This window comes from Abramis brama (assembly GCF_963993115.1).
Source record: "Abramis brama genome assembly, chromosome: 7".
Lineage (NCBI taxonomy): Eukaryota > Metazoa > Chordata > Actinopteri > Cypriniformes > Leuciscidae > Abramis > Abramis brama.
In genome coordinates this window covers 2,681,167-2,699,217 of record NC_139969.1, presented here as the reverse complement: position 1 = coordinate 2,699,217, position 18,051 = coordinate 2,681,167, and the positions used below count along the sequence as shown (strand labels likewise).

Below are 18,051 nucleotides of genomic sequence, written 5' to 3'. Positions count from 1 at the left end.
ACTTTAGACCATTATTTGCCAAGGTATGGTCATGCATATCGTAAAATGCCCTATGGAAACTCCCCATATAGGACTTTTGGTTATTATGCATACTGACAATAAAAGGTTTACTGTGTGGCAAACTCTTCTTCATGTAGAATCATAATGAAATGAAATCAAATGAAAGGTAACACTCTGATGTTACTTGTAGACTATTTGGATTGTATGTCAGGGGTTCTGACTTAGAATATACAATGAATACACAAAATATGGAATAATTACACAAAAGTCTCTATTTGTAAACTATTATACAAATGTCATTTATTTGCAAAAAAAATAAATGCAGCATCGGTCACCAGGCTGGCACGGCAGACTTCACAGGACAGCTTCTTCACAGCCCGTCGCACAACAAATCCTGCAATTAGAGTTAATATAGTAATATCATAACTTATAACAATAATCATTAATAAGCATGGGGAAATTAAGGGAACACTTCTCTTTTTGGACTATCGTGAGATTGTTTTCCCCCAGATTTTGACTATTGGCACTTTTGGTTATAGGGAAAATGGACTTTCAGTCAGCCTTTACCTGAAACGTACACGAGAGCGTTGTGGTGCGAGGTGTCGATGACAGCTGGGAGGGACTCTGTGTCATCCTGTGCCGTCACATTGCCTCTGCATGGTTTAACAAGCCCACACCGGGCCATCAGCTTCCTAAAGGTGTACTTGAACTGGCTGGCACTAGGGTTGTTCTTCCAGAAGAGCCTGCATGTTCATCTTGGCCCTCCTTTCTCTCCTCAAGGCATTACTCTTCTCCCGCTGCAGTTTCCTCACTCTCGCTGAGGCTTCTTCAAGTTTGGCCTTTATAGCCTTAGGGCAAGCAGGCAATGAATACAAGTGGTCATCGGCCTGCTGCTTGCGGCTCAAACTCCTCTCTCCAGTGGCTTCCTGTTGTTTTGCCAAAATATACAAATTATATATGGAAATTAATAAGTAACTTTAACAATTCAATCTTCACTTTTAGATTCTGTGAGCCTAAATACACATTTAGGTTATCCAATTCTCCAACAGAAAACACAACCGCATGCATTTAAGAAATTGTATGGGCTCGTCCACTTATAAGGCAAAAATATGTTTTGTGGCTCTGGACAAAAATGGCTCTTTTGATTGTAAAGGTTGCCTACCCCTGGTTTAAGTTTCAGTGTTCACATGTTTATACATTTAAAGGGTTAGTTCACCCAAAAATGAAAACTCTGTCAGTAATTCCTCTCCCTCATGTTGATCCAACCCCGTAAGACCTTCGTTCATCTTTGGAACACAAATTAAGATATTTTTGATTTTGGATCACTCCTCCATAGGCTTATGGACACTATAACTTGCTGGCCCAGAAAATGTATTAAACACATCGTTAATATAGTCCAAGTGACTCCAGTGGCTCAATCTTAAGTATATCAAGCGACGAGAATACTTTTTGTGCGCAAAAACACTTTTCATTTCCTTCTCTCTGGACCTCGAGTTAGTTCACGTAGTGTTTAAGTGTAGCGCGTCTGTGTTGCACGTCTCCACGCATCACACATGACCAGAGTCGCCCAATAGTGAGCCTACGTGTGACGTGCAACACAGACGCGCTACACTTAAACACTACGTGAAAAGACTCGAGGCCCAGTCGTTATTTTTGTTTGTTTTTGCGCACAAAAAGTATTCTCGTCGCTTGATAAACTTAAGATTGAGCCACTGGAGTCACTTGGACTATATTAACGATGTGTTTAATACATTTTCTGGGCTAGCAAGTTATAATGTCTTAGAAGCCTATGGAGGAGTGAGACAGCTCTCAGATTTAATCAAAAATATCTTAATTTGTGTTCCGAAGATGAACGAAAGTCTTACGGGGTTGAACAACATGAGGGAGAGTGATTACTGACAGAATTTTCATTTTTGGGTGAACTAACCCTTTAAATGAATAAGCGACGGAGCAAGTAAGATAGCCAGTAGTTCTCAAACTTTTTACACAGAGTACCACCTCAAATAATATTCGGCTCTTAGACTACTAACACCATATATCTTTCTGGGTACCACCAAGATAAAGGATTTAAAGGCGAACTCCGGTCAATTTTAACATTGAGCTCATTTTTTTGTAAATTTGGAGTGCTGTCAGTACAGAGAACAACGACAAAAATCGGTGTTGCCTACACCGTGTTATCCTCTTTTTAAAATTTGCACCCTCTTGACTTCAATGGGGCAAGTTTTAAACCTGCTTTTAGCCTCTTAACATCCTTGATGTGTCATTACAAGTGCACAGCCAATGTGAGTGATTCCTTCAGAGTGAACACGGTGAATCTGACTGCAGTAGATGTGAAAGATATGAATAAAAATGATGTTATTTCAGCCAGCGCTCATACCTGTATTTACATCCTGTTTTCGGTCGAAGTCCATAGTAGTCGATTGTCGAGTTCTCCACTGTTGCTTAGTTACCTATGATCACGCGCGTGAACTCGACAATCAATTACTATGGACTTCGACCGAAAACAGTATGTAAATACAGGTATGAGCGCTGGCCGAATTAACTTCATTTTTATTCATATCTTTCACATCTACTGCAGTCAGATTCACCCGTGTTCACTCTGAAGGAATCACTCACATTGGCTGTGCACTTGTAATGACACATCAAGGATGTTAAGAGGCTAAAAGCAGGTTTAAAACTTGCCCCATTGAAGTCAACAGGGTGCAAATTTTAAAAAGAGGATAACACGGTGTAGGCAACACCGATTTTTGTCGTTGTTCTCTGTACTGACAGCACTCCAAATTTACAAAAAAATGAGCTCAATGTTAAAATTGACCGGAGTTCTCCTTTAATATAACAAGCCATATGATGGTCTCATTTGTTTGACATTCCACATGCAAACACTCACAACATCAGGTTGAGGTGCAGCCTTAGACAAGTCCAATGGCAGGTCGTCTTCCGCTCTTCTAGAGGTGCTTCTTGTTGCTTCCAGCTGAAATAAAGTAAAGAAGTTTTGAGTGTCTAAAATGTGTTGTAATAAACTACACATTATATAACTCGCAGAAAAAAAAAACTAAAGTGACATTTAATCACATATTGATATATCAATCTTATACACCATGAATTATTGTTGGTCAATGATACACATACCCTTTGAAGATGAGCTGGAAAGTTGAAAATGCTTGGCACAACACCATCTCTAAGCCGGACAGTCTGCCCCGTTCTGTCAAAGTCCTCGCTCCTGAAGTGCTCACTGCAAAGCAGTGTCCTGTTAGAGGCAACAAATCCGTCCCTTCTCAGGGCAAGTTCCCACTGCCTCCTTATCTTTACGGTTTTGGGAAACCTTAAAAACGTGAGAAATGTACCCAGTACCTAAATTATTGTCAACATTTCCAACCCTTTTTTCCTTCTTTCAACATTAACGGTACGGACAAAAATACACACCTAAATTATCATATGTTTAGGGTAATTGTATGTAGTCTATGTATGCGTGCATGTATGTACTTTAGAATAAGACAACCACACTACACAAGTTATAAAAAGGTGTGCAAAAGAAACATTCAGCGATTGTGTAAACAAACTTTAAAAAGCTTTGGGTCAACAACAATACTATTATGTCATAGTCCCGCTGTATAGCAAGCCGTTTTAGCTTAAATTGTACCCAGCGTTACTCGGCGTAATTGCATTTTTACTAGTAAGAATTAAATTAGAGAGTTCTACAAATTAATTTTTACTAGTCATATGTCTCCATTGACTTCCATTCATTTTTAATTATGAAGCTCTACAATTGAATTGTTACTAGTAAGAATGCAATTACAGAGCTCTCTAATTGAAATTTTACTAGTAAAAAAATGAATTAAAGATATGTATAATTAAAGAGCTCTGCAACTGCATTCTTACTAGTAACAACTGAATTAGAGAGCTCTGTAATTGCATTCTTAGTAGTAACAATTGAATTGTAGAGCTCCGTAATTAAAAATGAATGGAAGTCAATGGAGACATATGACTAGTAAAAATTAATTTGTAGAGCTCTCTAATCGGAATTGTTACTAGTAAGAATTGAAGAGCTTTGTAATTCTTACTAGTAATAATTTTATTAGAGAGCTCTCTAACTGTAATTTTTACTAGTAATAATTGAATAAGAGAGCTGTCTAATTGTAATTGCTACCAGTAAGAATTGAATTGTAGAGCTCTCTAATTTAATTCTTACTAGTAAAAATGCAATTACGACGAGTAACGCTGGGTACAATTTAAGCTAAAACGGCTTGCCATACCGCTGTTCCTGTGTAACAAGACCTGTATTGTACATACACCCACTAAGTAACCATTATTCCAAATATAATCATAATATTGTCATATCTTACCGGTGAAAGGTGATCCCACGTGCTCTCGTTTTGAGACTACGTTCATTGGAGCATCCGTAGGCTGCACAAAAGTCTGGCATCTTCCCTTATAAAGCCAGCAATTTCCTGTATCATAATGCAAGATGTGTTTAACAAACCAACCTGATTGAAAATCATGTGCAACTTAAATTATATTGAAAAGAAAGAAAAATTCTGCCTCTCCCACTGATGTAAAACTGCTGGGTAGCAGAAATTGTAACGTTAGTCTCACTCAAAGCGTATTGTTATTAGCCAGCAACTAACTACAACCACATCCACAAATATTGGAAGTTAGACAAAAGATTAGTTGTCATAAAATCGTTATTGGTGTCAGTAAAACCTTTATAATCGAACAGCTCGATTGTGATCTCTGCCTTGATAACTTGCGCAAGTAGCCGTGATACACAACTATGCTGCACGATTAAGTCGTTTTTCGAAAAGAAAATCTGCAATTTCAACATGTTCCAGCATTCAGAATTATAGCCACGTTAATAACGTTTGTAAGAAACCAAACCGTTTGTAAATCCGTCAATATTTCAGCGAGATATGAGGATTTGTGTGCATGCTGATCACTCACCTTAATGCACAGAGCACTGACATAAGATGGCCGAACGGTGATGCCGGAAGTGACTGCGCCATAAGACATCTAGCGTTTATATATGATATCTATGTGGATATCTATGGCGGGGTAAACAGACGCAGCTTTCATCACGTGACTGATTAAGTTAAAGGGAAGTGCGCGTGGTTTGAAAATGTCTTGGGATTGTTTGATCAGGAACACGCGCTAATGGACGATGATGAGGAGACTTATCGATTATGGAAAATTCGCAAGACCATAATGCAGGTGTGAATGTAGACTGCGTCTGTTCTCTGTTCATAACTCTTTTAGTAGATGTTTACATTAAACACGCGATCATAAGATAAGTAGTGGTATGTTCACAGAATGATAATTTAAATATAAGGTGAATTCAGGGTGATAATTTTTGCCTTTAATATGACTTCAACCTGAATTTTTCTAAATTAAAATATCATACAGACTAAAATAATCATTCAGTTTAATGTTAAGACATGTAGAAATTAAATGGAACGAGATTCAGTACCAGGCATTGACTATAAAACTAACAAACAAAAAGGTAAATGCTTAAAATTGAATGTAAGAGATTGTTTTAGTATAGTATATATTATTAGTATAAAACTGTAAAAATAAATAATAGAAATGTATAAATAAATCATTTTCTTTTTTCCCTGTAGTCGATTTTATCCCTTAAAGGGTCATTCCACCCATTTGAACATTGTTTTTTATTTAAAGTGGGTCATATATGTAGTCGAAATGTAAAATAAATTTTGAATTTGGTGCCTTCGTGACCGAGGAAAGACAAAAAATAACTTCAGGACGCATTTGTATGAAAGACAACAACTCCCACAATGCACCACATTGCACAGCTCCGCAAGCCACTCCCACTAATCCAGAAAGCGAAATCACTCTTCCGTCTACAAGGCTAGCTACCACCAGAGCTTGAAATTCATTTCACACAAAATGTCTAGTTAGTTGGCGAACTCATTAGTGCATTACTCCTCGTTTGTATTTCTTTCGAAAAGGTGAATTATTGCATGGTATCGGGATGTTCAGTCAGAACATATGCGGTGCGAAACTAGGATAGTTCTCAACACAAACGTCCGTGTCCTCGTCTGATTCAGAGATTTCGTCCAGGAGAAATTGTCATCGTTGAAATTCTTTGCCGCAGACGGACTCTATCTCTGTGTTCGTAGCGGTTCGTAGTTGCATAGTGAGATCACCGGCGCCACCAGTCCGCCCTAACTCGAGCCAGTCCGGGCTCCTCGTCCGCGGCAGGCAGGTCTTCTGCCTCGGCTGCTCTTCGCTATAATGCGGCTTGTAAAGGTAGCCACAAACACCTGATTCAAGCATCAGACTTCCGAAATCCTCTTCTTCTATATCATATTGAGCACTCTCCTCCGCTATTGTCATATAACTTTACATCTGTCTCCACAGCGCCTGTTAGCTTAGCTTCAAACAAGATGGAGGATATTGCTTTCAGTTTCAGAGAGTAAAGTCCCACCCACTGATCTGTGATAGGTCTGTAGCGTGAGCGGGTCCCGCCCCCTGGGAAAGATGAGGAACGAGTGTCTGTAGTCTCAACAGAAATCCCCCCCTCTTAAGCCTGGAACACACCAAGCCGACGGTCGGCCGTCGGGCAGTTTCCGTGCGTCGGCCGACTAAATCTTCTCAGTGTGTTCCGCACCGTCGGCTGAAATTGGTCCTCGTCGGCTTTGTAACGGCCGATTCGACATGTTGAATCGGCGTCGGGCCGTCGGTGAAAGAGGGAACTCTGATTCGCTGTTCAGCTTAGTGAATGAGTCAGTGCACGAGAATAATAGCAAAACAGCGAGCGCAGTCAAAACGGTACATATAGAAGGCTGTTCTAATGTTACGTCATCTTACCTGAGTGTTCCTTGGCGAATATTTAAATATTAACACGAGAGGAGTGGAATAAAGAAAGTGTTTAGCAGGATTGATATTCAAAACGGTAAGCACGCACTGCTTTGTTTACGGTTTGTGTATCTGCAGCCGCAGCGTCGGTTTCCCTTTTTGAATAACGAATATAGACGAATATATCTGCAGAAATAGACAGTTGTCTCATTTACACGCAGGCGCAGAACGCGCATAGCTGACAGTCGGCTGTAGTTCTCTCGGTGTGTTCAAGTGCAGCTTTTTACCCCGACGCGAGGCGACAACACAGTCGGCTTTCATCAGCGCTAGTTCGTCGGCGTCGGCTTGGTGTGTTCCAGGCTTTACACTTCCTCCTACAATGACGCAAAATGACGATTTTTGCGTCATTGTAGGAGGAAGTGTAAGAGGTAAATAACGGATTTCTCCCGTCTCAGGGGAAAATGAGAGAGTGTTGCACGACCATTCAATAGTATGACTGGGTTTCTAACAATGCAAAGCTTAGTGCAAATGGGTGGAGTGTCCCTTTAAAACTCATATTTGATTACCAAAATGACATATTTAAACGTTTTTTTCTAGAAAAAAATGTCATGCCTTAAAATATCTTGAATGTAACTCGACACCCTTGCCTTATTTAGTATGCGCGGTTCTATGAATATGCAAATGAGCCTCGCCTCCACTCACTCACTCACTCAGCTCAGAGATCCACTGGTTGACGATCACACGTTGATCTGATTGGTTACAAGGTAGTTTGTGACGTCAGCAACACCAGCGATTTCAAAGCGTGTTTTTGAGACTGTCTTTGGTTCACTGCAGTTTTAAGGAGAAAATACTCAGCAATGGTGTCGACTTATGAATTTACACATGGTTTGTCTTAAAGCATATTAAAAACACCACATAGACACATAAACAACATTAAAAGCTGGATTTTCACCACAGGGGGACTTTAAATAAATAAATAAATGATTAATCATGGTAAAACATTAAAAATGCTAAATTGAACTAAATGCATAACAGTAGAGTACTATAGTGAATAGAAGAAGAAACGTAATAATGTAATATAAAGCTGCCTTTTAAGCGAAGCTCACGTGCCGGTTCTCTCGTGTTGTAGCTCTGCCATGATCGAGGGTTTCTGGTGACCCAGGATGAGCTGGACCAGACCTTGGATGAGTTCAAGGCTCAGTTCGGGGACCGGCCCAGCGAGGGGCGACCCAGACGGACGGATCTCACGGTTCTGGTCGCTCACAATGACGATCCCACCGACCAGATGTTTGTCTTCTTCCCAGGTGAGATCTGGGCCCGTGTTTATCAAGCCTCTGGAATTACTCACAGGAACGCTGATAAGAATTGACTTGAGAGTAAAAGAAAGTGTGTCTCAAAGCTGTGCTTAAAAGTTTGGGTTACACTTTATTTTAAGGTGTCATTGTTACAGTGTAATTATATATTTAAGTACTGAGTAATATTAATAAACTACATGTACTTACTATAGGGTTAGGGTAGGATTAGGGTTTGGTTGAGGGTTATTTGCATACAATTATGCATAATTTACTGTTATTACTATGGTAAGTGCATGTAACATATGTAACAATGGACACTGTATAATAAAGTGTTACCAAAGTTAGTTATCTCAGTCATAATTTAAGTGAAGATCTAAATCTTAAGTGTCAATCTTAGAGATGATTCACGACACAAACGTGATTCTGGATGACGACATTGGCCAATCACTGAATAGATTTCCTTATTTAAGAATATTGTCTAAATGTCATAATCATTTGTTAACAAACAAGTATTCATTACTTCAGTTAGCTCTGTAGTAAATTATTACATTGTTTAAATTAATAATTTTTTAGCTAACTGTGATTTTGTATTATGTACATTTCTGAAATGCATAACTTAGACCGTTTCCTCTGATAACAGACTCTAAATTGTAATATGGACTCCTGCATTTTCTGTAAAGCTGTATTGTGAAAAGCGCTATACAAATAAATGTGAATTAAATTGAATATTCTCAGATAAATTCACATTGAATGGTGAAATTCCTAAGAGTTTACATTAAACACACATTTGATAATAATTATCAAGAGAATACATTGATATACACATTGGAAATGAAAGATAAACACATTTTTTTTCCAACCGACCTGCCTATATATAGTCTAGATTTTATGATATAATAATCAGCCATCATGGATTCCAAAAGAAACCGAAATGCTGAATTAGTCGAACAGTGGAAACACGTTATAAAAGGTTCAGCTCAACATTAAAGGGTTCGTTCCCCCAGAAATGAAAACTCTTGTCAGTAATCACTCTCCCTCATGTTGTTCAACCCCGTAAGACTTTCGTTCATCTTCAGAACACAAATGAAGATATTTCTGATTAAATCTGAGAGCTGGCTCACTCCTCCATAGGCTTCTCTGTTAGTGAAACTTGCCGGCCCAGAAAGTTAGTAAAGACAATGTTTAAAATAGTCCAAGTGACTACAGTGGCTCAACCTTAAGTTTATCAAGCGACGAGAATACTTTTAGTGCGCACAAAATAACAAAAATAACGACTATTGATTTTCTTCTGTGTTTCTCTGAGTGAGTTCCTGTAGTGTAACAGCGCAGCGCTTCTGGGTTATACGTCAGAACGGAGGCTCACTATTGGCCAGAATCACACGCATGACCAGCGTCGGCCAATAGTGAGCCTCCGTTCTGACTAACTTTCTTACTAACTTTTCTGGGATGTCAGATATCATTACCTAGAAGCCTATGGAGGAGTGAGACAGCTCTCAGATTTAATCAGAAATATCTTCATTTGTGTTCTGAAGATGAACGAAAGTCTACAAGTCTTTTCATTTCTGGGTGAACGAACCCTTTAACCTGAGAAAGATGATCCTGCTCTTTCCAAATGATCCCGTTTGATGAACCAGACATTTCTAAAACATTCTTCCTCTCATCAGTGCATCACAAGCCCATACTGGCACCTCATAACCACTGTGAGACTCTCGAGCCGTCCTAAAGAACTGAGCAAGAGTGATTCTTAGCTTTAAGAAATGTGATAACTTGCTTTTATACTTAAGTTTGAAAGTTGGAGTAGATTCCATGAATTCTCAGCACTTAAGACTAAAACGGCACTTCGAGAAGCTTGATAAATACGGCCCTGACGCACGTGAACGCTTCATATGAGCTCATCGCAGTGTGTGTGTGTGTGTGTCATCCACACAGAGGAGATGAAAGTGGGCATCAAGACCATTAAGATGTATTGCCAGAGGATGCAGGAGGAGAACATCACCCGGGCCATCATCGTGGTCCAGACGGGCATGACACCGTCTGCTAAACAGGTACGCTCCCACACACCTGGAGCCGGGGACCAGGGCTCTCGTTTATAAAACTGCAGGATCCGCACTTCCACACCTACCTTGTTTGGTCCGGATTTTCTGGACTTTTCAGTTTGATCCGGATCAAAATTACAGGTGTGAACCCTCCCCATGTAGCCTGATGTCGTCATACTCAGATTCTAGTCAGAATGTGAGTCTGATCTGCTCCATTGGGCTGTGATTATGGGGCGTGTCTCAACCGAATTGGATAGACCTACAACCAATCAGAGCAACGGAGTAAGTGACGTATGTTTTTCATTCATGTTTCCGATCGCGGTTCTCTGTTCCTCTTTTAAAATGAATGCGCTGTCGATATCTTCTATAACAGACGCGATGGCGGAATCTACACGATGTTTCATAAACAAAGTTCAGGAGGAGCACATTCAAATAATCAATCCGGTCTACAGTATCAGCATGAGAGGAAGCATATATTTATTCACTCTGTCAACTCTCCTAACATTCCTTGACAGTTTTCAGCATCCCTCCGCTCACTCTCGGCTTGTTCTTCCACAGCCTGGAATACGGGGGGAGTACTTTGGGTTCGGGCCGAATACCGAGCCGGAGCCTCTCCTCGGACAGCACGCCAAATATGCATTTATTCTATCTGACTTATTTGTAAGCGTGAACTCGTGAAATCTCAATTCTTCAGCGGCAGTCATTTGAATTCAACCCAAGCGCTCGTTGGTGACGTGGATGATTACGTTACCGTTGCTCATCTGTCCATCATCGTATAAAGCCCGCCCTGACAATTTGATTGGTCCGAACAATTTTTGTTCGGGCATAATAGCTCCTCAACGGAACGAGTCCAGACCGAACTTCCCGACCTAAACATTTTGTGGGCGGGGCTAAGTTCGGCTGGCATCCAGGCTACTCCCCATGACCACGATCCGGAAAAGTGCTTTAGTGCGCTCGCATAATTGCAATGTGAAACCAAACCAAAACTTATCGAATGTATAAAATGTATCAAAACATGACCTTGGGTTCAGACCTCGGTGCGACTGTGGAAACGCCATAAAGGTGTATTTGCGCCCGAAAGCCAAAAATGGTGTATGGCAAAAAATATTCAGATTATAAAAGCGTGTGTATGGCAGAACCAGTGCAGAATTCCCTTTATAATCCCAGTCAGCGGAAGATTGTGCGTCTCCTCCCCGAAATAACCATATATAGAGCTTACAACACCTCATCCTCATCTGCATATCATTTGCATATGCATATTCATCCATGTGATGCCATGTTTAACATGTATGTCACATTACATTGCTAAAAATCATTTAGTAGCTTATCCATGCCCTGTTTTTGAAAAAATAAATCAAATAGTATAAAATACATTTAGAAGAACGTTTTTCTCAATCTTTTCCACGGGCCAAATAATAATTTTTATTGCTTTTTTTTATTTTAATGGAAATGGATTGACCTTATTGTGCATTATTGACTGAAAATATTTCCTCAGACCGTGAGTTCTGCTATTATCATGCGCTAAGCAAACATTAAAACAAAGCATACCAGTGTTCAAAAGCAGCAAATATTTATTTTAATTAGAATATACATTTTTTTTGTAAATTCTCTGTAGTGATTTCATGTCATTTCAGTGCTGAACTCCATTGATGAGAATGGCATATTTAATCTAAATGTGTATATCAGATGTAAAACGTAGTTTAAATCATTATTATGACTGTAGTGTTGTAAATGCATGACTGTATTAATGATTATAACTCATAATGAAGATCTTTCATCTGCCGTCAGTCCCTCAGATCACCGTCTCAAACGTTTGTATGCATGTTTTTATAAATCACACGTATGCGTGTGTGAAGTGGCGAATGTGCCAATCTCAGGGCTATTTTGTGCAACGGTTACAAATGAGGCCTCGGACGACGACGACTATGATGATGATGATGATGATGATGATGATGATGATGATTGTTTGCAGTCTCTGGTTGACATGGCACCGAAATACATCCTGGAACAGTTTCTACAGCAAGAGCTGCTAATAAACATCACAGAGCACGAGGTGAGACGCTTTCCCCCGCGGTGACAAAAACATGTCATAAAACACCAGCATAATTCAGGGTTTTTTATGTATTGTGATTTGAACTGTGATATGATTAATATCTGCTGTTAAAAGAACAAAAACTACAAAATTCTTTCCATTTTGACCCAAGCACTAAAATATTTTATAATATGAATATTTAAGAACATTAATATAAATATTATGAATATAAAAAATAAAATAAAAATTGAGATTTGTTATATTAACAAGTATTGCACAAAAATATTTTATAATATGAATATTTCATATATTAAAGCTGATAGTATTTAAGAACATTAACAATATAAGGATTATGAATATTTAAAATATTTATTAAAGTGTATAGTATAAGAACATTAATCATAATAAATATTACATATATAAAAATATTATTTAAAAAAATCATAGATTTGTTATATTAACAAATTGCACAAAACATTTTATAATATACATATTTAAAATCTAAATGCGTATAGTTAAGAACATTAATAATATAAATAATGAATATAAAAAAATTTAATAAATTGAGATGTTAACATATTGCAGAAAAATATTTTATAATATGAATATTTAAAATATTAAAGCATATAGTATTTAAGAACATTGATAATATAAATATTACGAATATAAAAATATAATTTATAAAAAAAATTGAGATTTGAAATATTTTGATTTAAATGTGACATTGCTGTTAAATGAACAAAAACTACTAAATAATAAATCTAATAAGTCTCATTCTAACTTTAATTAAAAAAGTTAAAATATTAATAATAAATGTTATGAATATTTTAAATTCATATTTAAAAAATATGAAAATATAAGTACATATTTCTTTTAAATGTTTAATATTCTTTAATGTATTAACATGACTGGTTCTGTGTCTTGCAGTTGGTCCCTGAACACATCGTGATGACGAAAGAGGAAGTGATCGAGCTTCTGGCCAGATAGTATCCAGATCTAGAGTTACACTGACTGTTGTCTGACAGGTTTCCCACACACTGCTTTACACTCGCTCACTGCTGACCACGTGTTACACACACACACACACACACACACAGATCAGTGTTCGGCCTCTCTGTGACGTCACCTGTGAACAGCTTTTCTTGACTGTCATCAGTAAACTCAAGGAGAGCCAGTTACCCAGAATTCAGCCTGGTGATCCAGTGGCGCGGTACTTCGGGCTGAAACGAGGGCAGGTGAGAAAAACACTTCATCTGAAGACTTTTGTGCAATTTACTTACTATTATAGTATTGAAGTATTACAGTCAAGCCAAAATGTATTCAGACCTTTTCTCACATTATCAGTTTATTCGCTATAGTTTAGAAAATGGTAATAAATATGAGCAGAACTCAGTTGATATTTGACTGGTTTTGTCCGTCCTTCTGTTAGACTGTCTCACACATGAATTATGTTGAATATCTTTCAGCTGTTAAATTTAACTACACAATTAGATAATACCAGTTTAGCTCAACCAATCACCAAGCAATGCTTCATTTTGTTCAGTCTGTGTGTAAATTAAAGCAATTAAAGAAAAAACACTTCAGCAAAACATGCTCAGCTCAAAGTGTCCGAATCATTTTTGGTCCCAAATTTGTTACTGGTAGTCACTGTATGAAGAATATTTGGGTATAATATGTCAGTTTACTTTATTGTGCTCTCCTCATTTACATAATGAACTATAGAGTCCTGCACACACTAGTGAAATGATATCTGGTGTGTGTATGTCCATTAAAGACGTGGTTGTGTGTGTCACAGGTGGTGAAGATCATCCGGCCCAGCGAGACGGCGGGACGATACATCACATACAGACTCGTACAGTAAAGATGCATCAGGATTTGATTCTTCTTTAAGTCGTCTCGTGTTCTTTTGGTTTATAATGGGCGATTCTTGTGATGGACGACAATTAATTTAATTTCCCTTGTTTTTGCAAATCAAAAAATAAATCACCTTTTGTTTAATGAAAGGCTTTATTATGGTGTTGTGAATATTTTAACGTTTCCTCGGAATATATACAGTTTGGGAATGTACACCATGGTTTCGACGCATTTATCAGTCAGGTCATGTGGTTAGTCTGAATACATGGTTCAGATGAAGCTGCTGGAGTAATGAAATATACACACTATTACACATAAAGCATATGTTTGAAAGAGAAATCAGTGACGCATTAAAACCAGCACTGACCAGCAGCGGCTGTTAGTTCAACACAACCGTAACATCGTTTTACGCTCTTCTGTCAATAAACAGAGAGAAAGCTCCAGTGCTTAGATGAAAATATAATAAATACAAATGTTAAAAGTTCCTTTGACAATATATGTGGAGACTTTTTAATATCTACACACCTTGAAATTGTATTATTAAATAATAATGGCATATATGTTTGTTTCTGAAGGACACAAATTATTGTATTCCAGTTCTTTATGGTTTATGCAGAATAGTGCACAGATGTATTGTGATATTGAATAAAGAGACACATTATTATAAACATCCAGTTCATATTAGCCAATATTCGAAACTACACTGATCTCACTTCTACAATCTGAGGTCATATGTCAGTCAAAACCCTCTTAAAGGGATAGTTCACCCAAAAATTTTAGTTAGCCCATGATTTACTCACCCTGAAGTCATCCTAGGTGTGTATGACATTCTTCTTTCAGACGAACACAATCAAGAGTTATATTAAAAAATGTCCTGGCTCTTCCAAGCTTTATAATGGGAGTGAATGGGCATTATTTTCTGGGCATCTGTCATCTGTCCATCATAAAAGTGCATCTATCCATGATAAAAGTGCTCCACACGGCTCTGCAGGGGTTAATAAAGGCCTTTTAAAGAGAAGCCATGCTAGTCATGCTATGATGAATAAATGCACTTTTATGATGGATAAATGCACTTTTCTGATGGATAAATGCACTTTTCTGATGATAGATGTACTTTTCTGATGGATAAATGCACTTTTCTGATGAATAAATGCACTTTTATGATGGATAAATGCACTTTTCTGATGATAGATGTACTTTTCTGATGGATAAATGCACTTTTCTGATGGATAAATGCACTTTTCTGATGATAGATGTACTTTTCTGATGGATAAATGCACTTTTCTGATGAATAAATGCACTTTTCTGATGATAGATGTACTTTTCTGATGGATAAATGCACTTTTCTGATGAATAAATGCACTTTTTTGATGGATAAATGCACTTTTCTGATGGATAAATGCACTTTTCTGATGATAGATGTACTTTTCTGATGGATAAATGCACTTTTCTGATGGATAAATGCACTTTTATGATGGATAAATGCACTTTTCTGATGGATAAATGCACTTTTCTGATGATAGATGTACTTTTCTGATGGATAAATGCACTTTTCTGATGAATAAATGCACTTTTCTGATGATAGATGTACTTTTCTGATGGATAAATGCACTTTTCTGATGAATAAATGCACTTTTATGATGGATAAATGCACTTTTCTGATGGATAAATGCACTTTTCTGATGAATAAATGCACTTTTATGATAGATAAATGCACTTTTATGATAGATGCACTTTTCTGATGGATAAATGCACTTTTATGATGGATAAATGCACTTTTCTGATGGATAAATGCACTTTTCTGATGATAGATGTACTTTTCTGATGAATAAATGCACTTTTATGATGGATAAATGCACTTTTCTGATGGATAAATGCACTTTTATGATGAATAAATGCACTTTTATGATGGATAAATGCACTTTTCTGATGGATAAATGCACTTTTCTGATGGATAAATGCACTTTTATGATGATAGATGTACTTTTCTGATGGATAAATGCACTTTTATGATGAATAAATGCACTTTTATGATGGATAAATGCACTTTTATGATGATAGATGTACTTTTATGATGGATAAATGCACTTTTCTGATGAATAAATGCACTTTTATGATGAATAAATGCACTTTTATGATGGATAGATGCACTTTTATGATGGATAGATGCACTTTTCTGATGAATAAATGCACTTTTATGATGAATAAATGCACTTTTCTGATGGATAGATGCACTTTTCTGACGGATAGATGCACTTTTCTGATGGATAAATGCACTTTCATGATGAATAAATGCACTTTTATGATGGATAGATGCACTTTTCTGACGGATAGATGCACTTTTATGATGAATAAATTCACTTTTCTGATGGATAGATGCATTTTATGGACTTAAAAATAATAATAATGCCCATTCACTACAATTATAAAACTTGGAAGAGGACATTTTTTAATATAACTCTTGATTGTATTCGTCTGAAAGAAGAATGGCATATACACCTAGGGTGACTACAGGGTGAGTAAATCATGGGCTAATTTTAATTTTTGGGTGAACTATCCCTTTAATATTACTATTGTTTGACTTTGGGAATTAACATATACAAATGGTCTAATGGTTGAAATGCCTCCCTAGTCTTACTGATCTGAGACCTGCTCGGAGTCGTTTTCCTCAGTTTCCCCTGAGCCGGTGGTCTGCTCTGGGATGGTCTCCGGGACGAGTGCGCTCAGGTCCAGGCTCACTCTGGGACTGGTCTGCTCTTCTTCTGTACTGGTCTCGCTCTCCTGACTCACCAGAGGAGGGCGCTGTCCTCTCGCTCTGCCCTGCTCCTCCACATCAGAGTCCGAGTCCTGAGAACCTGAGGAACCCGCCGAATGACCTGAAGGAAGAGGGAACGGTACACTCGTTCAACAGTAACACGGCACAATTCTTTAAAAAAATTATAATAATTACATTGAGAATTTTTAAACAAATATTATGATTTGAACTGCAATATGATGAACATTTAACATAAGGATAAAAGGCATTCAAACAAGAGAATTTTACAACTAAACTACTAAATCCTAATGAAATTCAATTCCTAATTCTAATAATAATATTACAAATCTATAGATATAAAATATTTTATATTAAAAATAAAAATATTAAATACAATTTGTAAAAATAACAATCTAATATTTCTTTATATATATATATATATATATATATATATAGTGTGTTTATTTCACAAATTCGCTTAATATATATATTTTTTTACTATTAATACTTTAATATTGTTAAATATTATTAAATATTTATTAATTCTTATATATATATATATATATTGTGTGTATTTATTTAATAGATTCTCTTAATTCAAAATCTGATGCAACATTTTATAATATTAAATATAGTTAAAATAATAAAGTTTTTATTTAAATATTTATACATTTTTAATCATAATATTTCTAATATATTTCCCTATACATTCCAGATCCGCTTAATTTGCAAAACATTTGATAATATTCAGATTTTAAATGTTAAAAATAAACATTACTTATTTAATATTTATTATTTCTAATATGTATTTTTCTCTCACCACATTCCAGATCCGCTCTGTCTGTCTCTTCATGAGTTCCAGTCTCACAGTCCTGTGTGGAGGAGAATATGAGTAAGTGCATCAGAACCTCAGAATAAACATCATGTGACTGTGTGCAGAGTCAGACCTGGCTCTGGGCTGGAGAGGAGACTGAGGAGGAGGAGGAGGAGATGAAGATGCTCTGGTGGAAGACGATCAGAGCCTCTACGATGCGAGCCTGATGAGGGTAATCCACCAGAGATGAGAGCGACACCGTGGCGCCGGTGGGTTTGGGTCTCATCAGGGTCGGCCCGAACACAATGCCTAAATTACTAGCGCTCATTTTATTATCTTGCTCCAACTCAGACACTCTGAGAGAGAGAGAGAGAGAGAGAGAGAGAGAGAGGGAGAGAGAGAGAGAGAGACAGAGACAGAGTGAGAGAGAGAGTGAGAGACAGTGAGTGTGAGTG

General features: G+C 37.3%; 3 protein-coding genes across 6 annotated transcripts in view; 1 reads left to right on the top strand and 2 right to left on the bottom strand.

Moving 5' to 3' along the window:
* Window positions 1-255: 255 nt before the first annotated feature.
* On the bottom strand, window positions 256-4,995 carry LOC311086642 (THAP domain-containing protein 6-like). 2 transcript variants are annotated; one of them, XM_084119616.1, is made up of 6 exons: window positions 4,939-4,995; window positions 4,344-4,448; window positions 3,130-3,322; window positions 2,888-2,971; window positions 568-926; window positions 256-394 (listed from the first exon to the last, which is right to left on the bottom strand). In XM_084119616.1, the coding sequence occupies exons 2-5, from the start codon at window positions 4,421-4,423 to the stop codon at window positions 720-722; spliced, it is 564 nt and encodes a 187-aa protein (XP_083975742.1). In that variant the 5' UTR covers window positions 4,424-4,448; window positions 4,939-4,995; the 3' UTR covers window positions 256-394; window positions 568-719. The 2 variants fall into 2 exon arrangements, with proteins under 2 accessions (XP_083975742.1, XP_083975743.1); XM_084119617.1 differs by lacking the exon at window positions 4,939-4,995 and adding an exon at window positions 4,876-4,893.
* A 90-nt stretch (window positions 4,996-5,085) lies between these two features.
* Window positions 5,086-14,167, top strand: polr2ea (RNA polymerase II, I and III subunit E, a). Of its 2 annotated transcripts, XM_084119615.1 has the most exons (7): window positions 5,086-5,205; window positions 7,940-8,114; window positions 10,035-10,150; window positions 12,114-12,194; window positions 13,101-13,159; window positions 13,330-13,408; window positions 13,969-14,167. In XM_084119615.1, exons 1-7 carry the CDS (start codon window positions 5,149-5,151, stop codon window positions 14,032-14,034), a joined length of 633 nt encoding a protein of 210 aa, XP_083975741.1. In that variant the 5' UTR covers window positions 5,086-5,148; the 3' UTR covers window positions 14,035-14,167. The 2 variants fall into 2 exon arrangements, with proteins under 2 accessions (XP_083975741.1, XP_083975740.1); XM_084119614.1 differs by lacking the exon at window positions 13,969-14,167 and having other exon boundaries at window positions 5,098-5,205; window positions 13,330-13,665.
* arhgap45a (Rho GTPase activating protein 45a) overlaps window positions 14,162-18,051 on the bottom strand; it is a 51,258-nt gene continuing 47,368 nt past the window's right edge. For both annotated transcript variants that reach the window (XM_084119611.1, XM_084119612.1), the window contains exons 21-23: window positions 17,730-17,952; window positions 17,603-17,654; window positions 14,162-16,903 (exon numbers count right to left, since the gene is read on the bottom strand). In XM_084119611.1, coding sequence (XP_083975737.1) covers window positions 16,662-16,903; window positions 17,603-17,654; window positions 17,730-17,952 — 517 coding nt within the window. In that variant the 3' untranslated portion in view covers window positions 14,162-16,661. The remainder of the gene's footprint in view (window positions 16,904-17,602; window positions 17,655-17,729; window positions 17,953-18,051) is intronic.

Bases quoted from the DNA above. Each gene is read 5' to 3' on its own strand.
- LOC311086642 (XM_084119616.1), bottom strand. From the start codon at position 4,423: ATGCCAGACTTTTGTGCAGCCTACGGATGCTCCAATGAACGTAGTCTC. The intron at 3,323-4,343 runs GTAAGATATGAC...CACGTTTTTAAG, and splicing joins CGTGGGATCACCTTTCACCG to GTTTCCCAAAACCGTAAAGA. The intron at 2,972-3,129 runs GTATGTGTATCA...ACTTTATTTCAG, and splicing joins TTCCAGCTCATCTTCAAAGG to CTGGAAGCAACAAGAAGCAC.
- polr2ea (XM_084119614.1), top strand. From the start codon at position 5,149: ATGGACGATGATGAGGAGACTTATCGATTATGGAAAATTCGCAAGACC. The intron at 12,195-13,100 runs GTGAGACGCTTT...TGTGTCTTGCAG, and splicing joins TAAACATCACAGAGCACGAG to TTGGTCCCTGAACACATCGT. The intron at 13,160-13,329 runs GTATCCAGATCT...GACTGTCATCAG, and splicing joins ATCGAGCTTCTGGCCAGATA to TAAACTCAAGGAGAGCCAGT.